Source organism: Danio rerio, chromosome 7 (assembly GCF_049306965.1).
Source record: "Danio rerio strain Tuebingen ecotype United States chromosome 7, GRCz12tu, whole genome shotgun sequence".
NCBI classification, from domain to species: Eukaryota; Metazoa; Chordata; class Actinopteri; order Cypriniformes; family Danionidae; genus Danio; species Danio rerio.
In genome coordinates this window covers 56,237,047-56,260,000 of record NC_133182.1, presented here as the reverse complement: position 1 = coordinate 56,260,000, position 22,954 = coordinate 56,237,047, and the positions used below count along the sequence as shown (strand labels likewise).

At 35.4% G+C, this 22,954-nt stretch overlaps 2 protein-coding genes across 13 annotated transcripts in view; one reads left to right on the top strand and one right to left on the bottom strand.

Moving 5' to 3' along the window:
• The window catches only part of ctu2 (cytosolic thiouridylase subunit 2 homolog (S. pombe)), a 33,793-nt gene extending 25,691 nt beyond the window's left edge, over positions 1-8,102 (bottom strand). For 3 of the 5 annotated variants that reach the window (XM_073906442.1, XM_068222227.1, XM_068222228.1), the window contains exons 1-8: positions 8,067-8,102; positions 7,883-7,967; positions 5,329-5,403; positions 5,155-5,233; positions 2,610-2,669; positions 1,448-1,508; positions 1,226-1,335; positions 185-438 (exon numbers count right to left, since the gene is read on the bottom strand). In XM_073906442.1, coding sequence (XP_073762543.1) covers positions 185-438; positions 1,226-1,335; positions 1,448-1,508; positions 2,610-2,669; positions 5,155-5,233; positions 5,329-5,403; positions 7,883-7,947 — 704 coding nt within the window. In that variant the 5' untranslated portion in view covers positions 7,948-7,967; positions 8,067-8,102. Of the gene's footprint in view, positions 1-184; positions 439-1,225; positions 1,336-1,447; positions 1,509-2,609; positions 2,670-5,154; positions 5,234-5,328; positions 5,404-7,882 lie in introns of all 5 variants that reach the window. The other 2 variants (XM_068222229.1, NM_001003560.2) reach the window with 2 other exon arrangements.
• A 689-nt stretch (positions 8,103-8,791) lies between these two features.
• rnf166 (ring finger protein 166) overlaps positions 8,792-22,954 on the top strand; it is a 76,588-nt gene continuing 62,425 nt past the window's right edge. For all 8 annotated transcript variants that reach the window (XR_012382704.1, XR_012382706.1, XR_012382705.1 and 5 more), the window contains exon 1: positions 8,792-9,118. Coding sequence is in view for 1 of the 8 variants with exons in the window: in XM_009303490.5 (XP_009301765.1) it covers positions 8,949-9,118 (170 nt within the window). In the remaining 7 variants the exon portion in view is untranslated. The remainder of the gene's footprint in view (positions 9,119-22,954) is intronic.

The window sequence follows — 22,954 nt, the reverse complement described above, 5'->3', positions numbered from 1 at the left end:
TATATTTTAGTTTATTAATAAATACTTGCAAAAAAAATATTTATTTATTAAGGTTGTACAGGGAGACAATTTTGTAAACTGCAAGTAAATGGATCAGATTTTATCATGATAATTGGCATCCTCATTGTTAAAGCAAACACAAAATACACACAAGATAAGCAAAGGAGTTGGTTGAAAAACTCACCTCAGGGTCTGTAACATCTCCTGTTTGGCTGACAGTGTCTTGAGTGATGAGAACAATCTCTGTAACGCCAGCTTGTGTTCAGGTAAATATGCAGAATCTTCTAGATTGAGCTGAGCCACAGCACAGACGGCCTCCTCTTCTCTAAGCTTCTGCTTCTCTTTCAGATACTTGTCCACAGCTTGCTTATAGCAGGGATTGGATGGGTCTGGGTCAGATGTGCCAGGTACAAGGACAGAGGTGGGCAAACTGAAAACCTAAGACACATTTAAGAGTTAAGTTTTTCACCAGTCAGAGTATTTCTGGAGCTTTAATTTTTAACATTAACTAAGTATCAATAGTCTTGTAAAGCTTTTTTTAATCATAGTTCAAAATTGTGCTGGTTAACATTAGTAAATGCACAATGAGTTAATGTGAACAATCATGAACTAATGTTACTTAAATTAAATAACATTAACAAAGATTTAAAAAATACCGTAATAAACGTTTATTTATAGTTTATATTAGTATTAACAAAAACTAATGGACCATTATTTTAGTGTTACCATTTCTAATTAATATGCATTATTCTTAGATCAAGAAGCATAGTATAAGCATTTTAAAAGCATTTTTATTAGGAAAAAATACTGATTTGTTTTCAGAAATAAATTTTTAAAAATTAAAAATTAAGTGAGGTTTTATTCAAACAAGTAAAATAAAAATAAAAAACTTACTTCCCAATGCGGCAAGTAAAATAAACTAATTTCCATCCCCCCCCCCAAAAAAAACATAATAATTGCATTTACACCACTGGTGGATTATTTTGTTTGTTTTAAAACGAAAAACTCATCTACTTTTAACTTATCATTTTGAAAGATAAAATAATATTTTTACTTGTATAAAATGTAAAGAATATAGAATTTGATTAGATTTTTAGACTAAAAACAAGATGAAAAACTAATTAAGAAAGGCAAGTCAAGTCTCTAGAGTTTATTTGATTTTATTTAGTAAAAGAGGAAAGAGATTCTGAAAGGCTGTTGATGTTTTGGGTTTCAGGCTGTTTACCTTCTCTAAAGGAACTATAAAGTAGGGGAAGCCAGTCTGTGTGAAGATGTTTTTCAGCTGAGATATTGAAGTCTGCCGCTCGTCTTCACTTCGCCCACAAGCTCCACCATCTAACAAATAACATCATCAAATCCTTTTTAAAATATCACCAACCATTCGATGCCAACCATAAGCTCAAAATACAAAAACAATATCCTGTTCGTTGAAGTAAAAGAGATTTACCATCAATGTATACAATTCCAGGCATAAATCTTAGCTTTTTGGGAGCATCTCGACTCAGACCCTGAAAAACAAAAGCATGAAATCACATTTACTAACAGAAATTTATGCAACATATTGTATCAAAACAGCAGCACTTTAATAAAAGAAGAAAATAACTATGTTAATGATACAGCTAGGGGGGAAATCAGAAAATGCTGCTCTGTGTATTTATTATCCTAGTTGCAGTATGGACAAAATTCGTTTCAGATTTTGTGATATTACTCAATCAAAAAACAATATTATATGAAGTCTGAATGTTTTTCCAGATTGGCTGATGAATATTCAGAGACTTGCAATTACATTCAGGGAAATGAACAGCTAAAGTCTTTCAGACAGAATTTAACCTTATTACAGTTCCATAATAAATTACTCCATACAGTCCATACAGCCTACAATAGCAACATAATTACAAAAACACTGACTAGGCAAATGTAAAAAAAAAACTATAGAATATGAAATGATTAACTATCTCCATGCAAACATGTTTCTTTCTTGAAACGACTCTTTATTACCCCTCTATCCCCCTCTCTCCCATACAAATGCACATGCCTATAGTACAGACACACACAAGGAAACATGCACATGTGCAGAAACTAGTTTTTGTCCTGTTTCATTACTAATCAAAGACAGTTCAACCAAAACCGAAATTTATACCACTAATTTACTCTATTAAAACAAACCTGTTTGTGTTTCATTCTTCTATTTAGCAAAAAAAAATTTATATTTAAAAAATAATAATAAAACTGGTAACCACTGACTTCCAAAGTGGGGGGAAACAGGAGCACCCGGAGGAAACCCACACGAATGCAGGGAGAACATGCAAACTCCACACAAACACCAACTGATCCAACCGAGGCTCGAACCAGCGACCTTCTTGCTGTAAGGCGACAGCATTACCTACTGCGCCACTCTATGTTTTTACATACAATTTCTAAATATTGTCTTTAGATGTGGTAATTGTAGTATAAGTGGAACAATTGACTCCAATCCATTGAATTATTAGAAAATAATGCACAACTATGTGTAACAGTCACACTGCTTCACGGCATCATCACCTCATTATTTTTTGTAACAATTCAATGGCCAGTTGCCATTTATTCCTGATGTAAGACATAATGTTTACCTCTTGAACTTGTGAAAGCATTGTGCAGGAAGCTGCTCCACCAGAAACAGCAAGAAGGACCTAAGAGAAACAGTCAGATAATTGATACAAATTCAACTAAAAAGGTTTGTAGAGAAGTGCATCTGCATAAAACAAAGTTATAAAATTACAAAAAGATAATTTAAAATGAATATTGATTAGAGCTACAATGGTTATAATTTCTTGTTCCCAGATAGTTTGAACACGCTTGAATTAGTTAAAAACACAAGCAAAGGATATATATATATATATATATATATATATATATATATATATATATATATATATATATATATATATATATATATATATATATATATTAGCGCTGTCAAAATAACGCGTTAACGCATGCGATTAATTTAAAATAATTAACGCGTTAAAAAAAATTTTACGCAATTAACGCAGTGGCAGTTTTTTTTTACTTCCTGTTGTGGTGGACGTGTGTTCAACATGCAATAAATGTGGATAAGACCAAAGCAGCACTTTTTAAAGGCAAGTTCCAGTATAAAACAATTAGTTGCATCACAGGTTATCCAGAGTTTCATGCAATTTCGGGTGTTTCATTTTTATCTTTCGACTTCTGTTGTAAGTTGATACCGCATGGCGAACAGAAAGAAAATCCTCCGCATTTCGTGACTCTGTGTTCCTTTAAGGTAAGGTTCCTTTTAAGGCTATACGGTAGAATTTTTAATAGGAGTATTATCTTAATCATATTAAAATCTGAGTATTGGTGTCTTATGTAAATGTAATCAGAACGTCTGGTGAAGTCGCGAGCTGTCAAAGACAGGGCATTACTCTGCCTATCAGCATAAGCCTTCCAAGTTTAGCGTGTTTCCTCATTAAACGCAATGAAAGCGTATGCTTCGCATTGTTGTGTCTGAATCCTTGCGAAATACGGTAATACTTTAGGACGCTTAGTTTAAGCAAATTTGATGAACGTGATCATGCGTGTTGAATCTGAGGGGAGTCACTCCAGTATGGAAGGCCGTTGGGGCCAAAATGTCTGCAGCGCGTTGTGCGTGTCTGTCTGTGTCAGGTCCGTTGAGTGGTGTCAAGGGTGGAGTGAGCGACGTATCTGAGTAGGGGCGAGAGGGGTGTGCAATGTATTTAACGACTGGTTTGCAAGAAATTATCATTCATTTGCGGGCATTTGGGAGTCTCTGTGCACTTGCGGGATACTCCTAGTCTTAGCAACTGGATGAATGTAAAGGAGGATTAAGCAAAATTGTTTCTACTCTATAACTAATGTTCTCAACTCACAGCAATAAAACTTTACAATGAGTGCAACAGTTTGTATTCTATAGTTTATTATTATAATTTTTCATTTTCCATATCTGCAATTCCTGTATTTTGGCATTTTTTTGCAGTCCACTTAGAATCCAACATGGAAATCAATGTTTTCTTTATTGGCATTGATTGTTTTGAAATTTAAATGTCATTAACATGCCTGTGTTTTAATTTCTGTAATAAATATGGCTGTCAAGCCAGGATCTTGATGGTTTATTGTGGGTATGTTGTTTACATGAAAAAATCTGTGTTACAAGTTAAACAAAAATTCTATTAAACAATTATATTTTAAATTAAAATATCTTTTGTCTTGCGTTTACATTAATTTTACATTGAAATAGCCAAAATTACAAGTTTCAGTATTTTAAATGCGATTAATCGCGAAAGGTGCGATTAATTAGTTAATTTTTTTTAATCGATTGACAGCACTAATATATATATAGGATAAACTATATGACGTATTGTGCAGCTCCAATACACTTATATATATATATATGTATATATATATATATATATATATATATATATATATATATATATATATATATATATATATATATATATATATATATATATATATGTATATATATAAGTGTATTGGAGCTGCACAATACGTCATATAGTTTATCCTTTGCTTGTGTTTTTAACTAATTCAAGCGTTTATATATTATATACATATACATATACATATATACATATACATATATATATATATATATATATATATATATATATATATATATTTATATATATATTTATATATATATATATATATATATATATATATATATATTTATATTTATATTTATATATATATATATATATATATATATATATATATATATATATATATATATATATATTTATATATGCTTTTTATTGCATTTCTATTGCTATTGTTTAATCGTATAACTGTGTGATTTGTTCCATTATTGGAATATAACAAGAATACCACTATACCAGTTAGCACGCGCGCACACACTTACTAATCTCTTCAAAAAATATACTAAATATTACACACATAAACATCTTAACGACATATTGTAGAGGTCTCAGCATTGTATGTGTGCTATTACGGATGGCTCCAAACAATCCAAATCTGATATGTCAAATATTTAACAACTGATTAGGATTAAATGCTTTAAATTTTTACCATGACTGTGGGAATCTTTATTTAAATTCCTTTAAATCTAAATTCTCAAAACACATACTATCTTCATATTCACAATTGTAAAAGTACCTTCTCCTGGGGGAATATGACACGATTCTTTCCCAGCATCGCCCGGAATTTGTGTATAAAGTACTCCTTGAAGCAGGACCTATTGAACAGATAAATGCTGATTTTGACAACACTGCACATGTATCACATAAAGTATAAGTGACAGATTGAGAAGGAAAATGAATAGAGTATTACCTGCAAAATGCATCACTGACACGAATGATGAGCACAGCAGTTCCCTCCTTACATTTCATACACTTTCTGTTAAGTCTGGAAAAAGGGGTCAAACAAAAAAGAGAGTTTGTGTCCAGGGGATTGGGCTATTTTGTTAATGATATAAAAAATTATTTTTAGTACATGAATATGGATATACACTGTCCATATAAATATTGTATTACTGAACAACAAGCACATTATAACAGAAATTTACATTTTCATTTACTAAAAAAAATATGTGATAGGGCCAGACCTTTAAGTAGTGGTGGGCAAAGCGAGGCTTCGTGAAACACTGAAACAGTCGAACCAAATGTGTCGAAGCTTCGAAACGTTTCGAAACCCCACTCTACAGTGACAACTAGTGGTAATTCTTTCATGTATTGCACTGAAACAGCTTCAGCAAAGAACAGTTGAGCAAATTGAGGCATTAAACCCCACTTTGTATGCTTGAATCTTCAGGTAATATAGTGGAGTGGTTAAGGTATTTGACTACTATGCGGGGATAGTGGATTCGAATCCAGGCTGATATTGATGTTTTGAAATGCTTTAATACCAGTTGGTAATGCTTTGCTCTTGTATCATTTGGTTTCAACATTGGTCTGATATCCGAATAAACAATTTGTGAATAAATATGTCTTGTTTTGGTCTTAAAACAGGGTTGTTGGTAGATCAGAAACTGTGGCCTGAAGTTATCAATAATTATTTATATTATTCATTAAATTTCCCATTTATTGTATTTTATTAATGTCTACCCAAACCCTAAACCCAACTATCACAGTACTGTAAAATTATTAATTATAGTTTTACAGTGTTACAAAAATGATGCTAAATTGATGGCGTAACTGCAGCTGTATCCTATTTAGGCTACACAAAACAGAAACATGATTAAAATACATGAAACCATGATTTCAGAGTATTTATACAAATCGGGATTCGAACCAAAAACGTCATTCGAAGCACGGTATCAGCGTACACACGCACAGTCCACTAGGCCATATGAAACAAGATTATCCTTGACCTTGGCAGCCAAATGAAGATTCGCCAGCTCTCGAAACGCTTTTAAGCTGATCCATGCTTTGAATCGCTTTAGTCACGTGACCAGGTGTTTCGAAACACTTTAGTCACGTGACTTGGGTGCTTCGGATCATGCTTCGGTGCAGTGTTTCGAAACACTTGCGCTTCGGGATCACTTCAGCCATCCTTACCTTTAAGCTTGTTGTCGTCTTCAAAAAAATCATACAAAACATGAATAAATTCATGGCATCAAAAGAAGGCATCCTTGTCATGTCAGCTTCTCCTATATCAAATTATGTCACTTCCAAACATTTTCTGTTAAATTTAATGCAATTGTGACAGGACTGACATTATATATCTTTTTGTAGGACCTATTTATATTTTTATGTATATTATTATGTTTTTAATCAATTGATGTGAATGATAAAAACTTAAACTTGCTATTTCTAAAGTTTTTTTAAAAAGAGAGAAAAAATAGATAAACTGTAAAATAAATAAATAAATAAATAAATAAATATATATATATATATATATATATATATATATATATATATATATATATATATATATATATATATATACACCCAGGTTATTGTAGCAACTACACTATAATAGCTGCATTTATTACTGCTATAAACTGCACAAAGTTACTAACCTATAACAAAAATAACAGGGGCTTTCAGACTGAAGAAATTTATTTATTTATTTATAATAGTTAGAACTATTGGCAGAAGTTCCCCCTTTTTGGTGTCCGCAATGATTTTAGCTATACTGTAGGAACATCTCTTTTGTTTCTCACTTTAGAATCCAGCAATATAGTATGTTTACGGATAGGCTAATAGCATGCATAACAAAACAGCTGCAGTATATTTTATGTTGCAAGACAAACATACAGAAAAATCATTTTTAAGCTTGTCGTCCCCCCCAAAAAAGTCATACAAAACATGCATAAAATTTTGCAGTTCAATGATACAACGCATCCTTGATCACTGTCAGCTTCTCCTCCATCAAATTATGTCACTTTCACAATTAAATATTTTTAATTTAATGCAAATGTGACAGGACTGACATTCTATATTTGTAGTATTTATTTGTAGAACTTATTTATAATTTAAGCATTTTGACCTTAATTTAAGCAAAAGAATAAGTATGTTATGCATAACAAAACTATTAAAGCTGTAAGTTCAACTGGGCTGAGGACAAGGACCATTACAGGGTTTGTACATTTGTAAAATGTTTTTAATAAAGAAAAACAATATGAGAATAAAATGAATGACATGTTTCTTTACAAACCTACTCACAGAAATCATCTATCAGTCCTTTATAAAATAGTTTGGTACGAAATACTTTTTATTCACTGTATTTATGTTTTAATTTCAGGGACAGATAATGCACATTTGCGGTAGAAAATCCCACTGATAAAATTTTACGATGTCACATCGGCACTTCAAAAAAAAATCACCACTATATTGTCCAAATCATATCTTAAACCTGTCAAAGAGCAGTTGTTTAAACTTACCCCGACACAGGGATCTTCTCCTGGTTACATTCCAGACCATTATAATCCTCTTCAACTTGACACATGACGGCTTCCAATTCACAAACTAATTGAAAACAAAACAACACGACGTAAATTCAGTTCGTTTAATGATAAGTCGATTCAGGAAATCATTATTATACAGAATCGTTAAAACAGCACATACTTCACGTGTGAGTTGAATTATGTTTTCCTGACTCCTTTTGATGACGCAATGTAACGTTAGCCACGCCCACACGCTTGCGTCGCTTGTTATTAGCCCAGTGTCTGGCATTAATACTTTAGTTGATGAATACTGTTTCATTCAGGTGTTATTACGGGTTATATATACATTTTGTCATGCAACAAAGGGCCAAAAGAAGACCCGTGCTATATAACTGAGAAATAGCCAACATGCTGGGCTGTTTCGGCTTTCTCGTTTTGTTGTTGTCACCCTACCGCCCTCTTTTCCTAAAAGTTTATTTCTACAAATTATACATTTTCTGTATTGATACGAAACTGTTCATCCCTCGCATCACTTTTTAAAGATTTTATATTTTTTGTTTATGTTATTGCATTTATGCATCGTCTCGTATCGCAAAAAGTATTTATCATTAAAATAAATAAAAACAAATATATAAACGTTAGATTTATTTCTTAATATATAAAAATGTGTATATATTTTTTTATTAAAAGCTTTGGACCTTATTTGTTACATTTTCTAAATTCACTTTGACGCCATCTATCTATGCTCTATGTAATTCTTATAAATGCAATGTTTGGGAAATGTAGTCCGTTTAAACAGTAGCTAAACGAAAATGATCCCTGTTAAAACTACAACTCCCACAATTTTTCTCGCCTAATCCGATCGAGACCGTTCCGTTAAAGCTACCATGTAATGTTTACTTCTTTGGAACAACGGCGTGTCCTCCTTGGTTAACACTGTTGGAGATTGCAGATGCGGAATCTAATGTCGAATAAATCACCTTTTCCCGGCGAGACATTCGTTAAAACCACGGAAATCTATTTGTATCGGCGGTATTAGTGGTTCGTCCTGCGGTTCGTGTGCATGATGGCGATGTTCCGCAGTTTTGTGTCCGCTGCTCAGCTCAGGCAGCATCAGCAGCAAAATGGAGCCGCAGCAGCCGCACCTGGGGAAAGCCTGGAAAGCCAGTTCTCCTGTCCCATCTGTCTGGAGGTCTACCACAAACCTGTCAGCATCGCAAGCTGCGCCCATACGTGAGTATCGTGGCCTTTTGCACATTTCCATCCAGTGTCTTCGTTGATTTACAGGCAAAACATCAATTCTGGAGTGGTCACTTTGGCATTGCCATGTATGTATACGTATGCATATATGTATGTCTGTGTTTACCTTTTACAGTACGTGCATTTAATGTCAAAATATTTAACAATATAACCCGTTTTACCGACCCTATTGTTATAGCTCGTGCATTGCAGTGCACACAAATCACATAACGTTACGCCTCCAATTTGACTTTAATTGTTGTTATTAAATATGACTTGGACATTAATGTCACTCTTCAAAGACGAAATACTGTTCGCATCCCTTTGTGCTTGCACGACTCCAACATCATGTTTCTTTGTCAGCTTTGGGACGTGAAAAGGATGCTCGACATTGCCATTATTTTAATGTGTTTATGGTTTTCATGAGCTTGCAAATTTCTAAACCGTCTAGATTATAAACGCATAGCATCTGTAACAGTTGAGGTAATTAGACTCACTTCCCATCCCTGTGATGCGCAGCAGAGAACAAAGCAAAGCTGTGAGCGATATTTCATACGGATGGTGGCTTTTTACTTCATTTAAAACCGTCCGACTCCTACATAAGATTTGTCTGAACCGAGTAATTATCGACTGATAATTAACTGATGTGTACTAAATGCATGTGAGTTTATCCGAGAACACGGGATTTCTACATTTAACAAAACAAAAGTAGTTCATCTTGGGTTGATATAGAGATGCGTTTTTTTATTTGTGTGGTAACATAATAAGGAGACTGAACAAAGCGCTGGTGTTTTAAAGAAACAGAAATAATCATGCCAAGGAATCAACCTGACATAAATAGCCCACCCCCACCTTTCCTCAAACTTGAGTTGTGAAATGAATCCCTGAATAGTTTCCTTAAATGATTCATTTAAACATTTAGTGAAAGTGAATGCTGTCATTTACCTCATTTTGACAGACGTCAAAAAGCAATGTAAAGTTAGCCTACATAATTCTGTATCTAATACTACATTGCTGTTGGTTTTTAATTATTATATGATTAGTTGATGATGTGTGCAATTGTGTAAAATTGTTTTACATTTTTGTTGCGAGTTAATGTGTGCAATTGTTTTACAGTTGGCTAAAGTAGTTTTAGAGTTCCAGAGGTCTTGACTGAATTACAGTTTTCATATCACGTTTGCATGTATCTAGGCTGCACGATATTGGAAAAATTAACATTACAATATTTTTTTCGGGTGAAGCAGTGGCGCAGTAGGTAGTGCTGTCGCCTCACAGCAAGAAGGTCACTGGGTTGCTGGTTCGAGCCTCGGCTCAGTTGGTGTTTCTGTGTGGAGTTTGTATGTTCTCCCTGCGTTCGCATGGGTTTCCTCCAGGTGCTCCGGTTTCCCACACAGTCCAAAGACGAGGTGAAGGTGAATAGGGTAGGCTAAGTTGTCCGTAGTGTATGAGTGGGTGTGGATGTTTCCCAAGATGGGTTGTGGCTGGACGGGCATCCGCTGCGTATAAAAACTTGCTTTATAAGTTGGCAGTTCATTCCGCTGTGGCGACCTTGGATTAATAAAGGGACTTAGCCGACAAGAAAATGAATGAATGAATGAATATTTTTTTTCCCACAATATATATATATATATTGCGATATAAATAAAATTTCATCAGATGACTCAAATCGCTTGATTCGCTAAGTCAAAACTTTGTTTGGGATGATTTTATAGGGAAGTGAAAAAAAATTATGTAATATATAATATAAATATAATAAACCAACTATAGTCATAAATAAACACAATGAAGCACATATTAAAGTAAAATAAATCATGCTTTACGTGCTAAATGTAATTATCTATCTAGTAATTAATTGCTGAAGCTAACTTATTGATTTATTGTATACATGTTCACAAAGTAAATAAATGTTTTAAATTATTTAAATTGCAAAATGATGATGAATACAAATTCATTTTGTTAGTTATTAACTTCATTTAATAAAATTATTACAACTTTTGGATTTTAACATTTTATTTGCCATTAGCTAAGAAGTTAACATCATCTAAGATTAGTAAATGCTTTTGTAGTTGTCATTACATTGACTTTGGTTAATTTAACTGCGGCTAACAAATAGATTCATAATGTATAACGTTAATGAACAAAAGGCCTATAAGTTATCACAGGAGTTTCAATGTTGTAGCCTAGATTATTTTTTCTAGAATTTGTTGCTGTGCAGAACAACCCCTGAAAAAACAACAATATGGATTTTCCTAAAAGGAACTCTAAAAGTTTATATATTTAATAATCATTCACAGTATTTTGAAGTGAACACGATATCAGTATTGTGGATGTTCATTATTATGATATGTTGAAATATAAGTCTAATGTCTGTATAGGTTTATAACAAAATATGACATTATGGTTAAAAATATATATATATATTTATAGTTTATTATTTGTTTTATTTCGGCTAGAATAAAGCAGTTTTAATTTTTAAAAACCCGTTTTGAGGGCAAAATTATTACCCCCTTTTATCTATATATTTTTTTCGATAGTCTACAGAACAAACCATTGTTTAATAATAACTTGCCTAATTACCCCAACCTGCCTACTTAACCTAGTTAAGTCTTTAAATGACACTTTAAACGGTGTAGAAGTGTCTTGAAAAATATCTAGTTAAATATTATTTAATGTCATGATGGCAAAGATAAAATAAATCAGTTATTAGAAATAAGTTATTAAAACTAATATGTTAGAAATGTGTTGAAAAAATCTTCCCTCCATTAAACAGAAAACGGGGAAAAAATAAACAGGGGGGAGGCTAATAACTCAGGGGGGCTAATAATTCAACTATGCAGTAGAAGTCAGAATTATTAGCTTCCCTTTGAATTTTTTTTTTTTTTTATATATTTCCCAAATGATGTTTAGCAGAGCAAAGAAATTTTCACAGGATGTCTGATAATATTTTTTTGTCTGGAGAAAGACTTATTTGTTTCATTTCGGCTTGAATAAAAGCAGTCTTATTTATTTATATATATATACTTATATATATATTTATATATATATACAGTAGTCTACAGAACAAACCAGAGACACAAAGAGAGAAACTTAAATGTTTACATCATATCCCTCTAAAACTTATTTATCATATTTGACACATTGTAAATTATCAAAATGAACAAAACTTTGTTAAATTTTTAACTATAGCATTAGAAAAACCATACAAAAATATGTTTATTAAATGTGATGCATTCATTTGTTCAGTAAATCAGTGTTGCCTACTGCTTTGCACTGCACTGTTTTGCCCAGCATAAAATTGCAGTGCTTTCATCATAAAAGTATGAATTTTTAATGCCATCTCTCTAAAGACAGATTATTGAGATATAATAAGACTAGAGTATAGATGCACGATATTGGAAAAAAAATTAAATTGCAAAGTTTTGTTTATCTGCAATATATGTTGCGAAATGAATATAATTTCACAAGATTACTTGAATAGCTAATTTTGAAAAGAATTAATGATTTTATATAGATTGGAAGGATTTTGTAGGATGAAGCAGACATTGTTTTATAGTTTTCTGGAAAGTTTAACAGTATCTGGGTAAAGAAATTCAATAATCAAATGTAAAGAAATAACACTGCATAGTTTTCATTGTATAAAACAGTATATACAATTAATCATTATATACTTAAAATCGTGCACTTTAAATTTTATAGTCATAGGCCGTAAAAACAAAGCAAATTAAAAACTTTCACTCTATTAAGGTTCAACTTTAATGACTGCACAGTATGTGTCATAATACAAAAGATGAATATACTTCATTTTATAAAACCAAACTGACATTACAGACCCTGTGATGTGATTATTGCACATTTGCACATTGCAATATCGATACTGAAGCAATATATTGTTTGGTCCTAATTTCATTCATTCATTCATTCATTTATTCATTCATTCATTCACTCATTTTCTTTTCAGCTTAGTCCCTTTATTATTCTGAGGTCGCCACAGCGGAATGAACTGCCAACTTATCCAGCATATGTTTTACGCAGCGGATGCCTTTCCAGCTGCAACCCATCACTGGGAAATATCCCAATCCTAAATTAGACCAATGGATTTTATTTATATTAAGTAAGTATATTAAATTAATTCTAGTGGAAGGTTTTGGGGTACTTTTATGTTGTAAAGTGTCAGTTTTGCTAAACATAGATCACTTTTTCTTCAGGATGTCTGAATAAAGCATGACTGCGAGGTGAATAGTAATCACCGACTGGTTGATGCTGAAAAACCCAGGGACTGCCCTTGCCCTTTTACTGCCCTTTCAGAAAAAAAAAAAAAAATGAATTTTTGATGAGGAAAACACTGTAACCTTCTCACAGCTTCTGTAAACCTGATGGATTTTTCTTTGTCCTGATAATTGATTCTTGATAATTGCAAGATAATTATCAATACACTTGATAATTGCAAGTGTATTGACGCATGCGTTTTGTTGAGGCTGTGCAATAATTTTGACAAACATATGACTCAGTATTTTTTTTTCTTTAATTATTAACAATAATGGTAATTAAACAATATTTTGCTGAAGGTGTATTTATGCTGGTACCTTTACATGGCTGACACCGATACTGACATGCACCTCTCAAAAAATGTAACTATATGTCGCAATGAAACATAGCGCAAGCTGACCAGCCAGGCTTAGAAGCGGGGACAGGTGTGTGCGGTGGTGAGAGCCGCGTGCCCGATGGAGGGATTGTTTCCAAGTGTCGAGTCTTGTAAAGGAGCTCCAGATGAAAACTTTTGTTTTGTGTTTACCTTCTGATTAAGGTTATTGCATGTTTGCAGGTTCCTGCCTTTGAATGAGTGAGTTTTAGTGTCACTTGTACATTAAGGTAGCTTTGAGAAAAAACAAAACACCTGCAAAGAAACTTGAGACAGAGAAACAGAAAAACCTACTGCTAACTAGCGTTTCGGAAGTGTTATTGCAGAGCAACACTAACAGCATGCAGCAGTATAAATGCACAGCTACGTGCAAGGTAGGCACCGTGGGTCACGTCGATCACTTGATGCAGAAGTATAAACCAGCCCTAATGGGTATATAAATATAACCCTTAAACAACCAGTAGGTGGCAGCAAGTATTTGTTTTAATTTACTGATTTGACTCAGCAATTAGGGCTGCACAATATATCGTTTCAGCATCGATACCACAATATCTGCAACAGCAATAGTCATCTTGCAGGATATGCAATGTTAAGTTGGAATTATAGTTGATTACAATCAGTGCAGAGTTGAAGCATATTGGAGTAAAGTTTATTATCTGAAGTTGTTTTTAAAGGGATAGTTTACCTCAAAAAAATTACTTTACTCACTATAACGTTATTTTCATTTCACCCTTTATGTGTTTCAAATGTTTTTTTATGTTGAACACAAAAAGAAATATTTTTAATAACTCATAAACAATTGAAACAAGTGAAGGTCGAGTAAATAGGGATTAAATTTTTATTTTTGTGTGAACTATCCCTTTTAGGCCTGTGATTGTGTAAAGATTTTAACAAACAAACAAATCAGTAAACAAACAAACAAACAAACAGATTCTTCAGAAGTGTATAGAAAGCATGTGTATGGAATGTATATTTGATACATTTCAATATAATTTGTCGTAAAAAATGAAATATAGGATAATAAAATAAACCTAAAAGTCTGATTTAAGATATAATCTGCTATTCAAATTTTAATTTTTTTTTTACATATTTTACACCAATCAATTAACCAAGTATAATCAAGTAACTAGGGATGTGCGATCTCTCTCTCTCTCTCTCTCTCTCTAAGGGATAAGGGGGTTCAGCCTTTTTCTCTCATATGGTGGCATGAGGACACGTACTGTGCTGCTAGGTGTAGACACTTTTCATTTTCTCCCAAAATATAATGGAGTTTCTCCGTATTTGTGGTGTGCTGGAATTGTGGTAGAATCAGAGACATTTGTGTGAAGTAAGCTTCTCTGATGCTCTGATATTTCCTGCAGTGAGTGAGGAAATGCAGCTCATCCTCCACAACTCCAGCAGAGCAGTGTGGACACAGTCTGAGCTCTGGGCTCCTCCAGCTGCGCTTGTGTCGGCCCGTCTCCACACTCAGACTGTGTCCACTCAGACGGTACCGGCTTATCAGCTTTCTCTGACAGGGCCTCTTAATGTTGGTCAGATACGGGGCCAGTTCATAACCAGGTTTAATCTGGTTGAAGCACGCTAACTTTTTTATTTGTTGTACTTTATTTTGCCAATTGACTTTATAATCTCTCTCTCTCTCTCTTTACTCCGTGCTGTCCTGTGATGATGACCACGCATACGTATCTTTAGCGTATATTAAACAAATTATATTTAATATTTAATCCTCGTCTCCTATATAAGTGCATTGTTTTTATGATAGTATAACGATATTGAAACTAATACCTTTGGTATTTTTAGATACCACGGTATACCATATTACCATATAACTGCCTAAGCCTAGCGTGACTCACGATGCCTGTCTTGTGTGTAGTTCTGCATTTATAACTTGTAAACACTTCCTTCATCGGGCTCGCGGCTCTCAACACCACCCATGCTAGTCACCAGTACCAAGTTGACCAATCACAGAGCTTGTGATACGCATCATTGCAACGTGTAGTTAAATTTTTTGAGAGGTGCGTGTCAGCATCAGCCACGACGAGGGCTATGCATACTCGTGTGCTTGACGCAGAAGTATAAATCAGCCTTAAAACATGGAATAGTTGGTGATTCATTCCGCTGTGGCGACCTCTGAAAGAGAGACTTAGCTGAAGGAAAATAAATGACTGAACCATAGTACTATTTATTGACTAATACGTACCTTTAAGGCATCAATATGGACTCTTCAAGTATAAATGTGTAACTTTTATTGAGGTAAGTCCCCAATGACACATTGTGTACCTTTATTTCTGATAATAGCGTACCCCACCTAATAATTATAGTAGTAGGAAATTTAAGTTCTGAGTTTTATTTTTTCATCACAAAAAAAATGGAAATTGTCTCAGAAGCACCTGCACTTGCCTGATGACATTATGAGCCACACTGAATCCACTTGTCTACATCCTCATTTTCTAATGCATCTCCTGCTCCACCTGCCGAATACAGATTAGATGGGTTCTATAAGTAGGCCAAAGCTGCCCTAATCCGTATGTCACTATGCTAACGCCATCATATTTCCCTGCCAAAGATATAGGTGAGATTGTATCACATTGATTAAACCCTAGTTGACCACCTTCATAAATAATGTGGGCTGGAGTTTTCTGATACTCTCTGTGCTGCCCACACTCATATATCACATTCACATAACATATTCATGCAATGTGCAATGCTGTGGCTCATCTCAAGAGTAGGAGGCATATGCCTAAGGATTTAACTGCTTTCAAGCCATTTTTTGTTTACCTTAACAGAATTGATTTGGCCTTTTTGTTTAGTTTAACTTACAAGGATGAATAAACGATAACTGACTGTTTTGAGTGAGCAATCTCTGTTCGGCTAGTATTCATAACTGATTTACTGAAATAATTAATGAGCGTGTTTTATCTTCTGCTTTTGATTTAGGCTCAAACATTCAGACATTTCCTCTCACACACACTCAGTCATTCACACCTGCTGCGGCTCAGCGTGGTTTGGCCTCGGGTCACAATAAAACTCTATCAGAATGAAAGATGTTTCTGCTGAATTTAAAGCATGTGTCAGCCAGTTATTATGTTGTGTTGATATCTTAAGCTTGCATTGCTTTATACAGTGCTTTCCACAGGATTTTACGAGACTGTGGTATTTTTTTTGCCATTCTCGTATGATTCTTACATGATTCTGCGATATTGACAGTTGTTTGTGTTGCTTCTCAGTGAACTACTTCCCTTTGTAGAAAATGTTGCTAATGTTAAACCTAAAAACATGTAAATACTATATAAAATGATGTTTTGACATAACTCACTCTATAGCTTGAGTCGATTGTTTGAATGAAGTCCTCCTGTGAAATTATGTGTCTTCTTACACACAATAAAGCATGCAAAATGTTTTATAATAACATTCTAATAAGCAGTGACAAGCATTGAATCATTATATTCAATATTATCGGAATAAATATTAGAAGGACAAAGATAAACCATATGTTGTTGTGGTCATGTGTTTATTAGTCCTGTTGAATCAAATGAAAGCAGATTAATTTTTTGTTTATCTTACGCTATAAGGATTTCTCATGCGCTACATCCCAGTTGACATACTTAAACTACCCCCTAAAAGTATGCATGTTTTTTGTTAAGAAAAAGTAGATACTTTTGAGTGTGTTAACAGAAAAGTATGCAAGCTTTGGAACTTACTACTTCCATCGTTAACATATTGTTATGTTGATTAGTTTTGTCCCCTGTCAATCATCTAGACATGTCATCCACATTTCTTTCACATGTAATTACCTACCTTATTGAAGGAGCAGCAACAGGATAATCTGCCATTCGCGAGTCGCTTCTACATTTTGAATTTTTACTAGAAATAGTAAACCTTTGGCATACTCTTTTCAACATACCATGGTTTGGGACATACTAACTAACTTTGACTTCATTTTATTCCCTCGATAAAATACCTAGAGGATTTTCCCCTTAGACTTTTCTAAGATTGCAAATAGTAAGCTTTGTGTTCACACACTGTTCATTACGTTTACAAGTTTTGTCCAACCAGATAATCCTCACACGAAAATATAACTTTTGTCACTTTTCGATCTTAAATGCAAACACAACAATTGAAAAGCTTACATTACGCTATAAACGGACTACAGTGCCTTCGCGGCGTACGCTTGTTACGTCAGCAAAACCCTGCTACAGACAACTTTTCAAGCTTATTTTTAGAAATATGGTCCATGACAAAGATTTACTCTCTTGGTTTATTATATTATAATCCACGCTATATAAACACATAAATACACAAAAACACATCTGTAAAGACCTACATGTCTCTTGGATAGTTTATTTATTTATTTATTTATTTATTTTGTACATTTGTTTTGCTTTACAGTTGTGAAAAATTTTAAAATATGGACTGTATGTTTTATAAATATGCCTTTAGTATTATCATAAGACATTCAAATAAGTGTATCGCGCATGTATCTATCAAATGCCTGCAAGTTCCATCATGGATAGAGAACAACATTCAATATTCTTTTTTTGTCACAAGTACAGCGAAAAGTAGCCCATGCAGTCACATATGCTATACATTTTAAGAAATCGTGTACATATTGCAGTTAGAGTTAAATGCGTTCAGATAACAGAATTTTTTTTTGTTGTTGTTAAAATTACAGTTAATATTTATGTATTTTTATGAATTTATTCACACATTTGCATTACTGAGAGCAGGAAAGAGACAGGCTGCACTGGTAAGCAGTATCTTCAGAATATTGTTTTATTAAAATAAATGATAAGCAAATAAATCTGTCATGATGGTCTTTACAAGTGAAGTCATTATCTACACACAATATGAATACCCAATTTAAAAAAAAATACTACAAACTATAAAATGCTTGAAATGCTTTCCAAACAGTGCAGCTCGATGACTTATAATGTCTCCGATATTGCCTGTAGTCCCATTTAGCAACTTGATAGCAACCATCTTTTTAAAGAAGCATAACCGATTAAAAAAATAAAACAAGAGTGACATGTAACTGATGCGTTTTATTTCTTAGAATAAAATGTGAAAGTATCTTGAGTTTGTGTTAGCCATGAACCTTATTTAAGCGATTTCATCGAAATCCTATTCAAAAAACCCATTGACTTTGAGACGAGGGAACTGGAACTGCTAAAATGCTAACTCGCTTCCAGGTTTTTGCATTCAAATTGACATCATAGTTCCTCCACTCTATCTGCTTGTTAAGTTTGACGTCACGCGAAGCGACTTCCGGGTCCAAGCGATATATTAAATTGTATGAGAAAACTCATCAAATGGTAATAATAAAGGTTTACAAAGCGATGTAATACTTCCGAAAATCACGATCGCAATGTATATATCCATGCCTAATATCTGATGGCCAGCAAGTGATTAATTTTTTAGAAATTGTTACAATTTTGATATTTGTGATGCAGCAAGTCCAGAGACTGATGTGTACAACATGATTTTATATAAAATTCCGTTTGAGTCATATGACAAAAAAGTGGCCATAAACAAGTATTTTCTCAATTTAAATGAGTATCACCCATCACACAAGCTTAGGTCACTGAGGTAGTTTGTAAGCTCCACAGTGGCAAAGCAGCGGGTGTGGATGAAATTCACCTTGTGTATCTTAGGTCTCTGGATGTTGTAGGGCTGTCTTGGCTGACACGTCTCTACAATGTCGCATGGAGGTCAGGGACAGTACCTCTGGACTGGGCAACTGGGGTGGTGGTTCCCATTTTTAAGAAAGGGGACTGGAGAGTGTGCTTCAACTATGGGAGATCACACTCCTCAGCCTCCCTGGGAAGGTCTATCTGGAAGGGTACTGGAGTGGAGGATCCGGCCGATGGTTGAACCTAGGATCCAAGAGGAACAATGCGGTTTTTGTCAGGGTCATGGCACACTGGACCAGCTCTGTACCCTCACCAGGGTGCACGAGGGTTCATGGGATTACGCCCAACCAGTTCACATATGTTTTGTGTACTTGGAGAAGGCATTCGATCGTGTCCCTCGTGGCATTCTGTGGAGGGTGCTGTGGGAGTATGGGGTCAGAGGCGCTTCGTTAAGGGCTGTCTCGTCCCTATATGAACAGAGTAGGAGTTTGGTTTGCATTGCCGGCAATAAGTCAGACTTGTTTCCAGTGCATGTTGAGCTCCAGCAGGGCTGCCCTTTGTCACGAGTTCTGTTTTTATGGACAGAATTTCAAAAGGCAGCTTTGGGCTGAAAGGGGTCCGGTTCGGGGAACACAGTATTTCATCTCTGTTATTTGAAGACGATGTCATTCTGTTGGCTTCTTCGAACATGGACCTTTAGCATGCACTGGGGCAGTTTGCTGCCAAGTGTGATGCGGCTGGGATGAGAATCAGCACCCCCCAAGTACGAGGCCATAGGGGAGTTTTTCCACCAGAAAAAGGTGGTTTGCCATCTCGAGGTTAGAGGAAAGTTCTTAACCTAGATGGAGGAGTTCAAGTATCTTAGGGTTTTGTTGAGGGTTTTGAGTGAGGGAAGGATGGAGCATGATATTGACGGGCAAATTGGTGCAGCGGCAGGAGTAATGTGGTCGATGTACCGGTCCGTTGTGGTAAAGAAGGAGCTGAGCTGAAAGGCAAAGCTCTCAATTTACCAGTCAATCTACAATCCTACTCTCACCTATGGTCATGAACTTTGGGTCATGACTGAAAAGACAAGATCCCGCATACAAGTGGCTAAAATTAGTTTCCTTCGCAGGGTAGCAGGGTGCACATTTGGAGCTCTGTCAACCGGGAGGAGCTTGGAGTAAAGCCGCTGCTCCTCCACATTGAGAGAAGTCAGCTTAGGTGGCTCAGGCATCTGTTTTGGGCATGTCCCACCAGGAAGAGCCCTTGGGGAAGACCCAGGACACGCTGGAGGGACTATGTCTCTCGGCTGGCCTGGGAACACCTCGGGATCCCCCTGGAGGAGCTGGAGGAAGGGTCTGGGGAGAGGGAAGTCTGGAGTTCTCTTATAAGACTGCTGCCGTCGCGATCCAGCCCTGGATAAGCGGATGAAAATGACATGACATAAATAAATGAGTAGCGGCGTTGACTTGTAAACAGTGTTACGTGTAGTGTAGTGTAGGCTTGTGTGTAGTGTTTCTCTCGCTCTCTCTCTCTCGTTCTCTCGCTCTCTCTCTCTTTCTCTCGCTTTAAGTATTCACAGGTGCAGCGGATTAAATTGGGACGGACCATGATTGGCGCTTGGATTGGTGGCGGCTATAAAAACCTGCAGAGAACATGGGTTCGATGGCTCCCCGCTCTCTCTCGATTTCCCCGCTTGTACTCAGTGGAGAACGTGATCCAATGAGTGTTTGGTTGTATATTGAGATGCCGTTGTGTTAATTTTTAAACCGGCGATTGAAGCCCGGTTTTCTGTCTCCCTGTCGGGCTTGGAGCATGTAGGGAGGTTTGGTGCCTTATTTGTTATTTTCGTTTTCTCCTGTGTTTGTTAGTTGGGAGGTAAGTTTTCTGTATTTTATTTTATTTGTTTTCCAGGGAAGTTTAATCTAATTTAGTTAGCTTGGTTTATTGTCATTTATTTTGGCTGAACCCCTCCTGATGTTATTTTTGCTCCTTATTTCTGTAAATAAATCATACTTTCTTGTTAATTCTTAGTGGTTGTGTTTTTGGTATATATTTTGGGGAGAGAGAGCGCGGGGGCACCAGGGATTCTATTTTTAATCCCTGTATTTTGTTACGTTTTGGTTAAATCTCTTTTTGATTAAGGATTTTTAATTTAATTCGTAACAACAGTATTCCATAAGTCACGACTTAACAAGCGGATAGACTGGTATTTCCCAGTTTTTTCAGGACCAATTTGGTCATTCTAAGTCAGGGGTCTCAAACTCGCGGCCCGCGGGCCATTTGCGGCCCTCAGTGCAATATTTTGTGGCCCGCGCCGACCGCTGTACACTGACAGAATCAGCGGAGCGGGGAGAGAGAGCGCTTCCAGCTCCGCTGATTCTATCCGTACACAGCGGTCACTGGCATTCCCCGCCCGCCGTGTAAACAAAGGAGCGGGGATGCCGGTGACGTCACCACGCACCCCGCCCCTTTGTTAGACGCTGTGACGGGCGGGAAGAAGCAAGGTAAGCTGTTCCCGCCCCTGCCTGCCACTTAGCTCCATCCTGCATCTTACAGGGCTCGAAATTGCGACCATTTTGGTCGCATATGCGCCCGAAAATTAATCTATGCGACCTCATAATATATTTGGGCGCATTAGTGCGACTGCTGATAATGGTTGTAGTGCGACCTGTTTTGATTTTTGTAAAAACATGCTGAATCGCTCTTCCCTGCCGCTATATTGGTTCATATTAGCTGTCAATCACTCAAGGTATTCCGCTGTCAGATGACAGGGAAGGAGCTTTTATGACCACGGGAAATGCAAACGGCAGAAGAGTAAAAACTTAAAGCACGCAGGTTTGCAAACCCCACCTAAAATTGAGGTGCAGATGAGAGCGATCATGACACGTCACGTGGTGAATAATAATCCACCAGCTGAGATCAATCGAGTACGCGCTTCATGGAGAAGGCGCCCGAATCTCCATGCGTTGCGTTCACTGCGTGTTCAGCGCAAATGTCCGCTAAAAGTCAAATCTAATACCATCGCCAAAGAAGCTCGCCTTTACTAAGTTTACACTGAAACTGCGTCTCATAACAAACAGCGGTATTCCGCCGGTGGTCATCGCAAGAATCTTGCGCTGCCTGCTCATAAATTGGGTCGGCTGACTCGCCAGCTTTTCCACTAACACAGAAAAATGAAGATCATCTCAGACTGAACCTTTAAATTGACACAAACTGAAACCAAATCTTTTAAAGAGTGATAGAAGTGAGACTTTACTCTCTTTCTTTTGTCTATTCTTTTTTGAGGTGTATATTATTTTTATTTTTTTATTTATTTACTGATGACTGCTTTGCAGCTTTCATCATTGAATTGAATGATTTATTATAATCTTTTGTTTGTTTTGTAGCAGAAATATTATTTATTAAATTGACATGCATATAAAAACAGCAGTACAAAATAAATATTTCTTACTGCAATGCTTAATTTTTGTTTGATGCAAACTATACAATTATTTTTCATAAAGTACCAGACATTTTATAGCAGATAACCTACATTCATGCACATTCAAGGAAGTATCATAATGAGAAATGTAATTC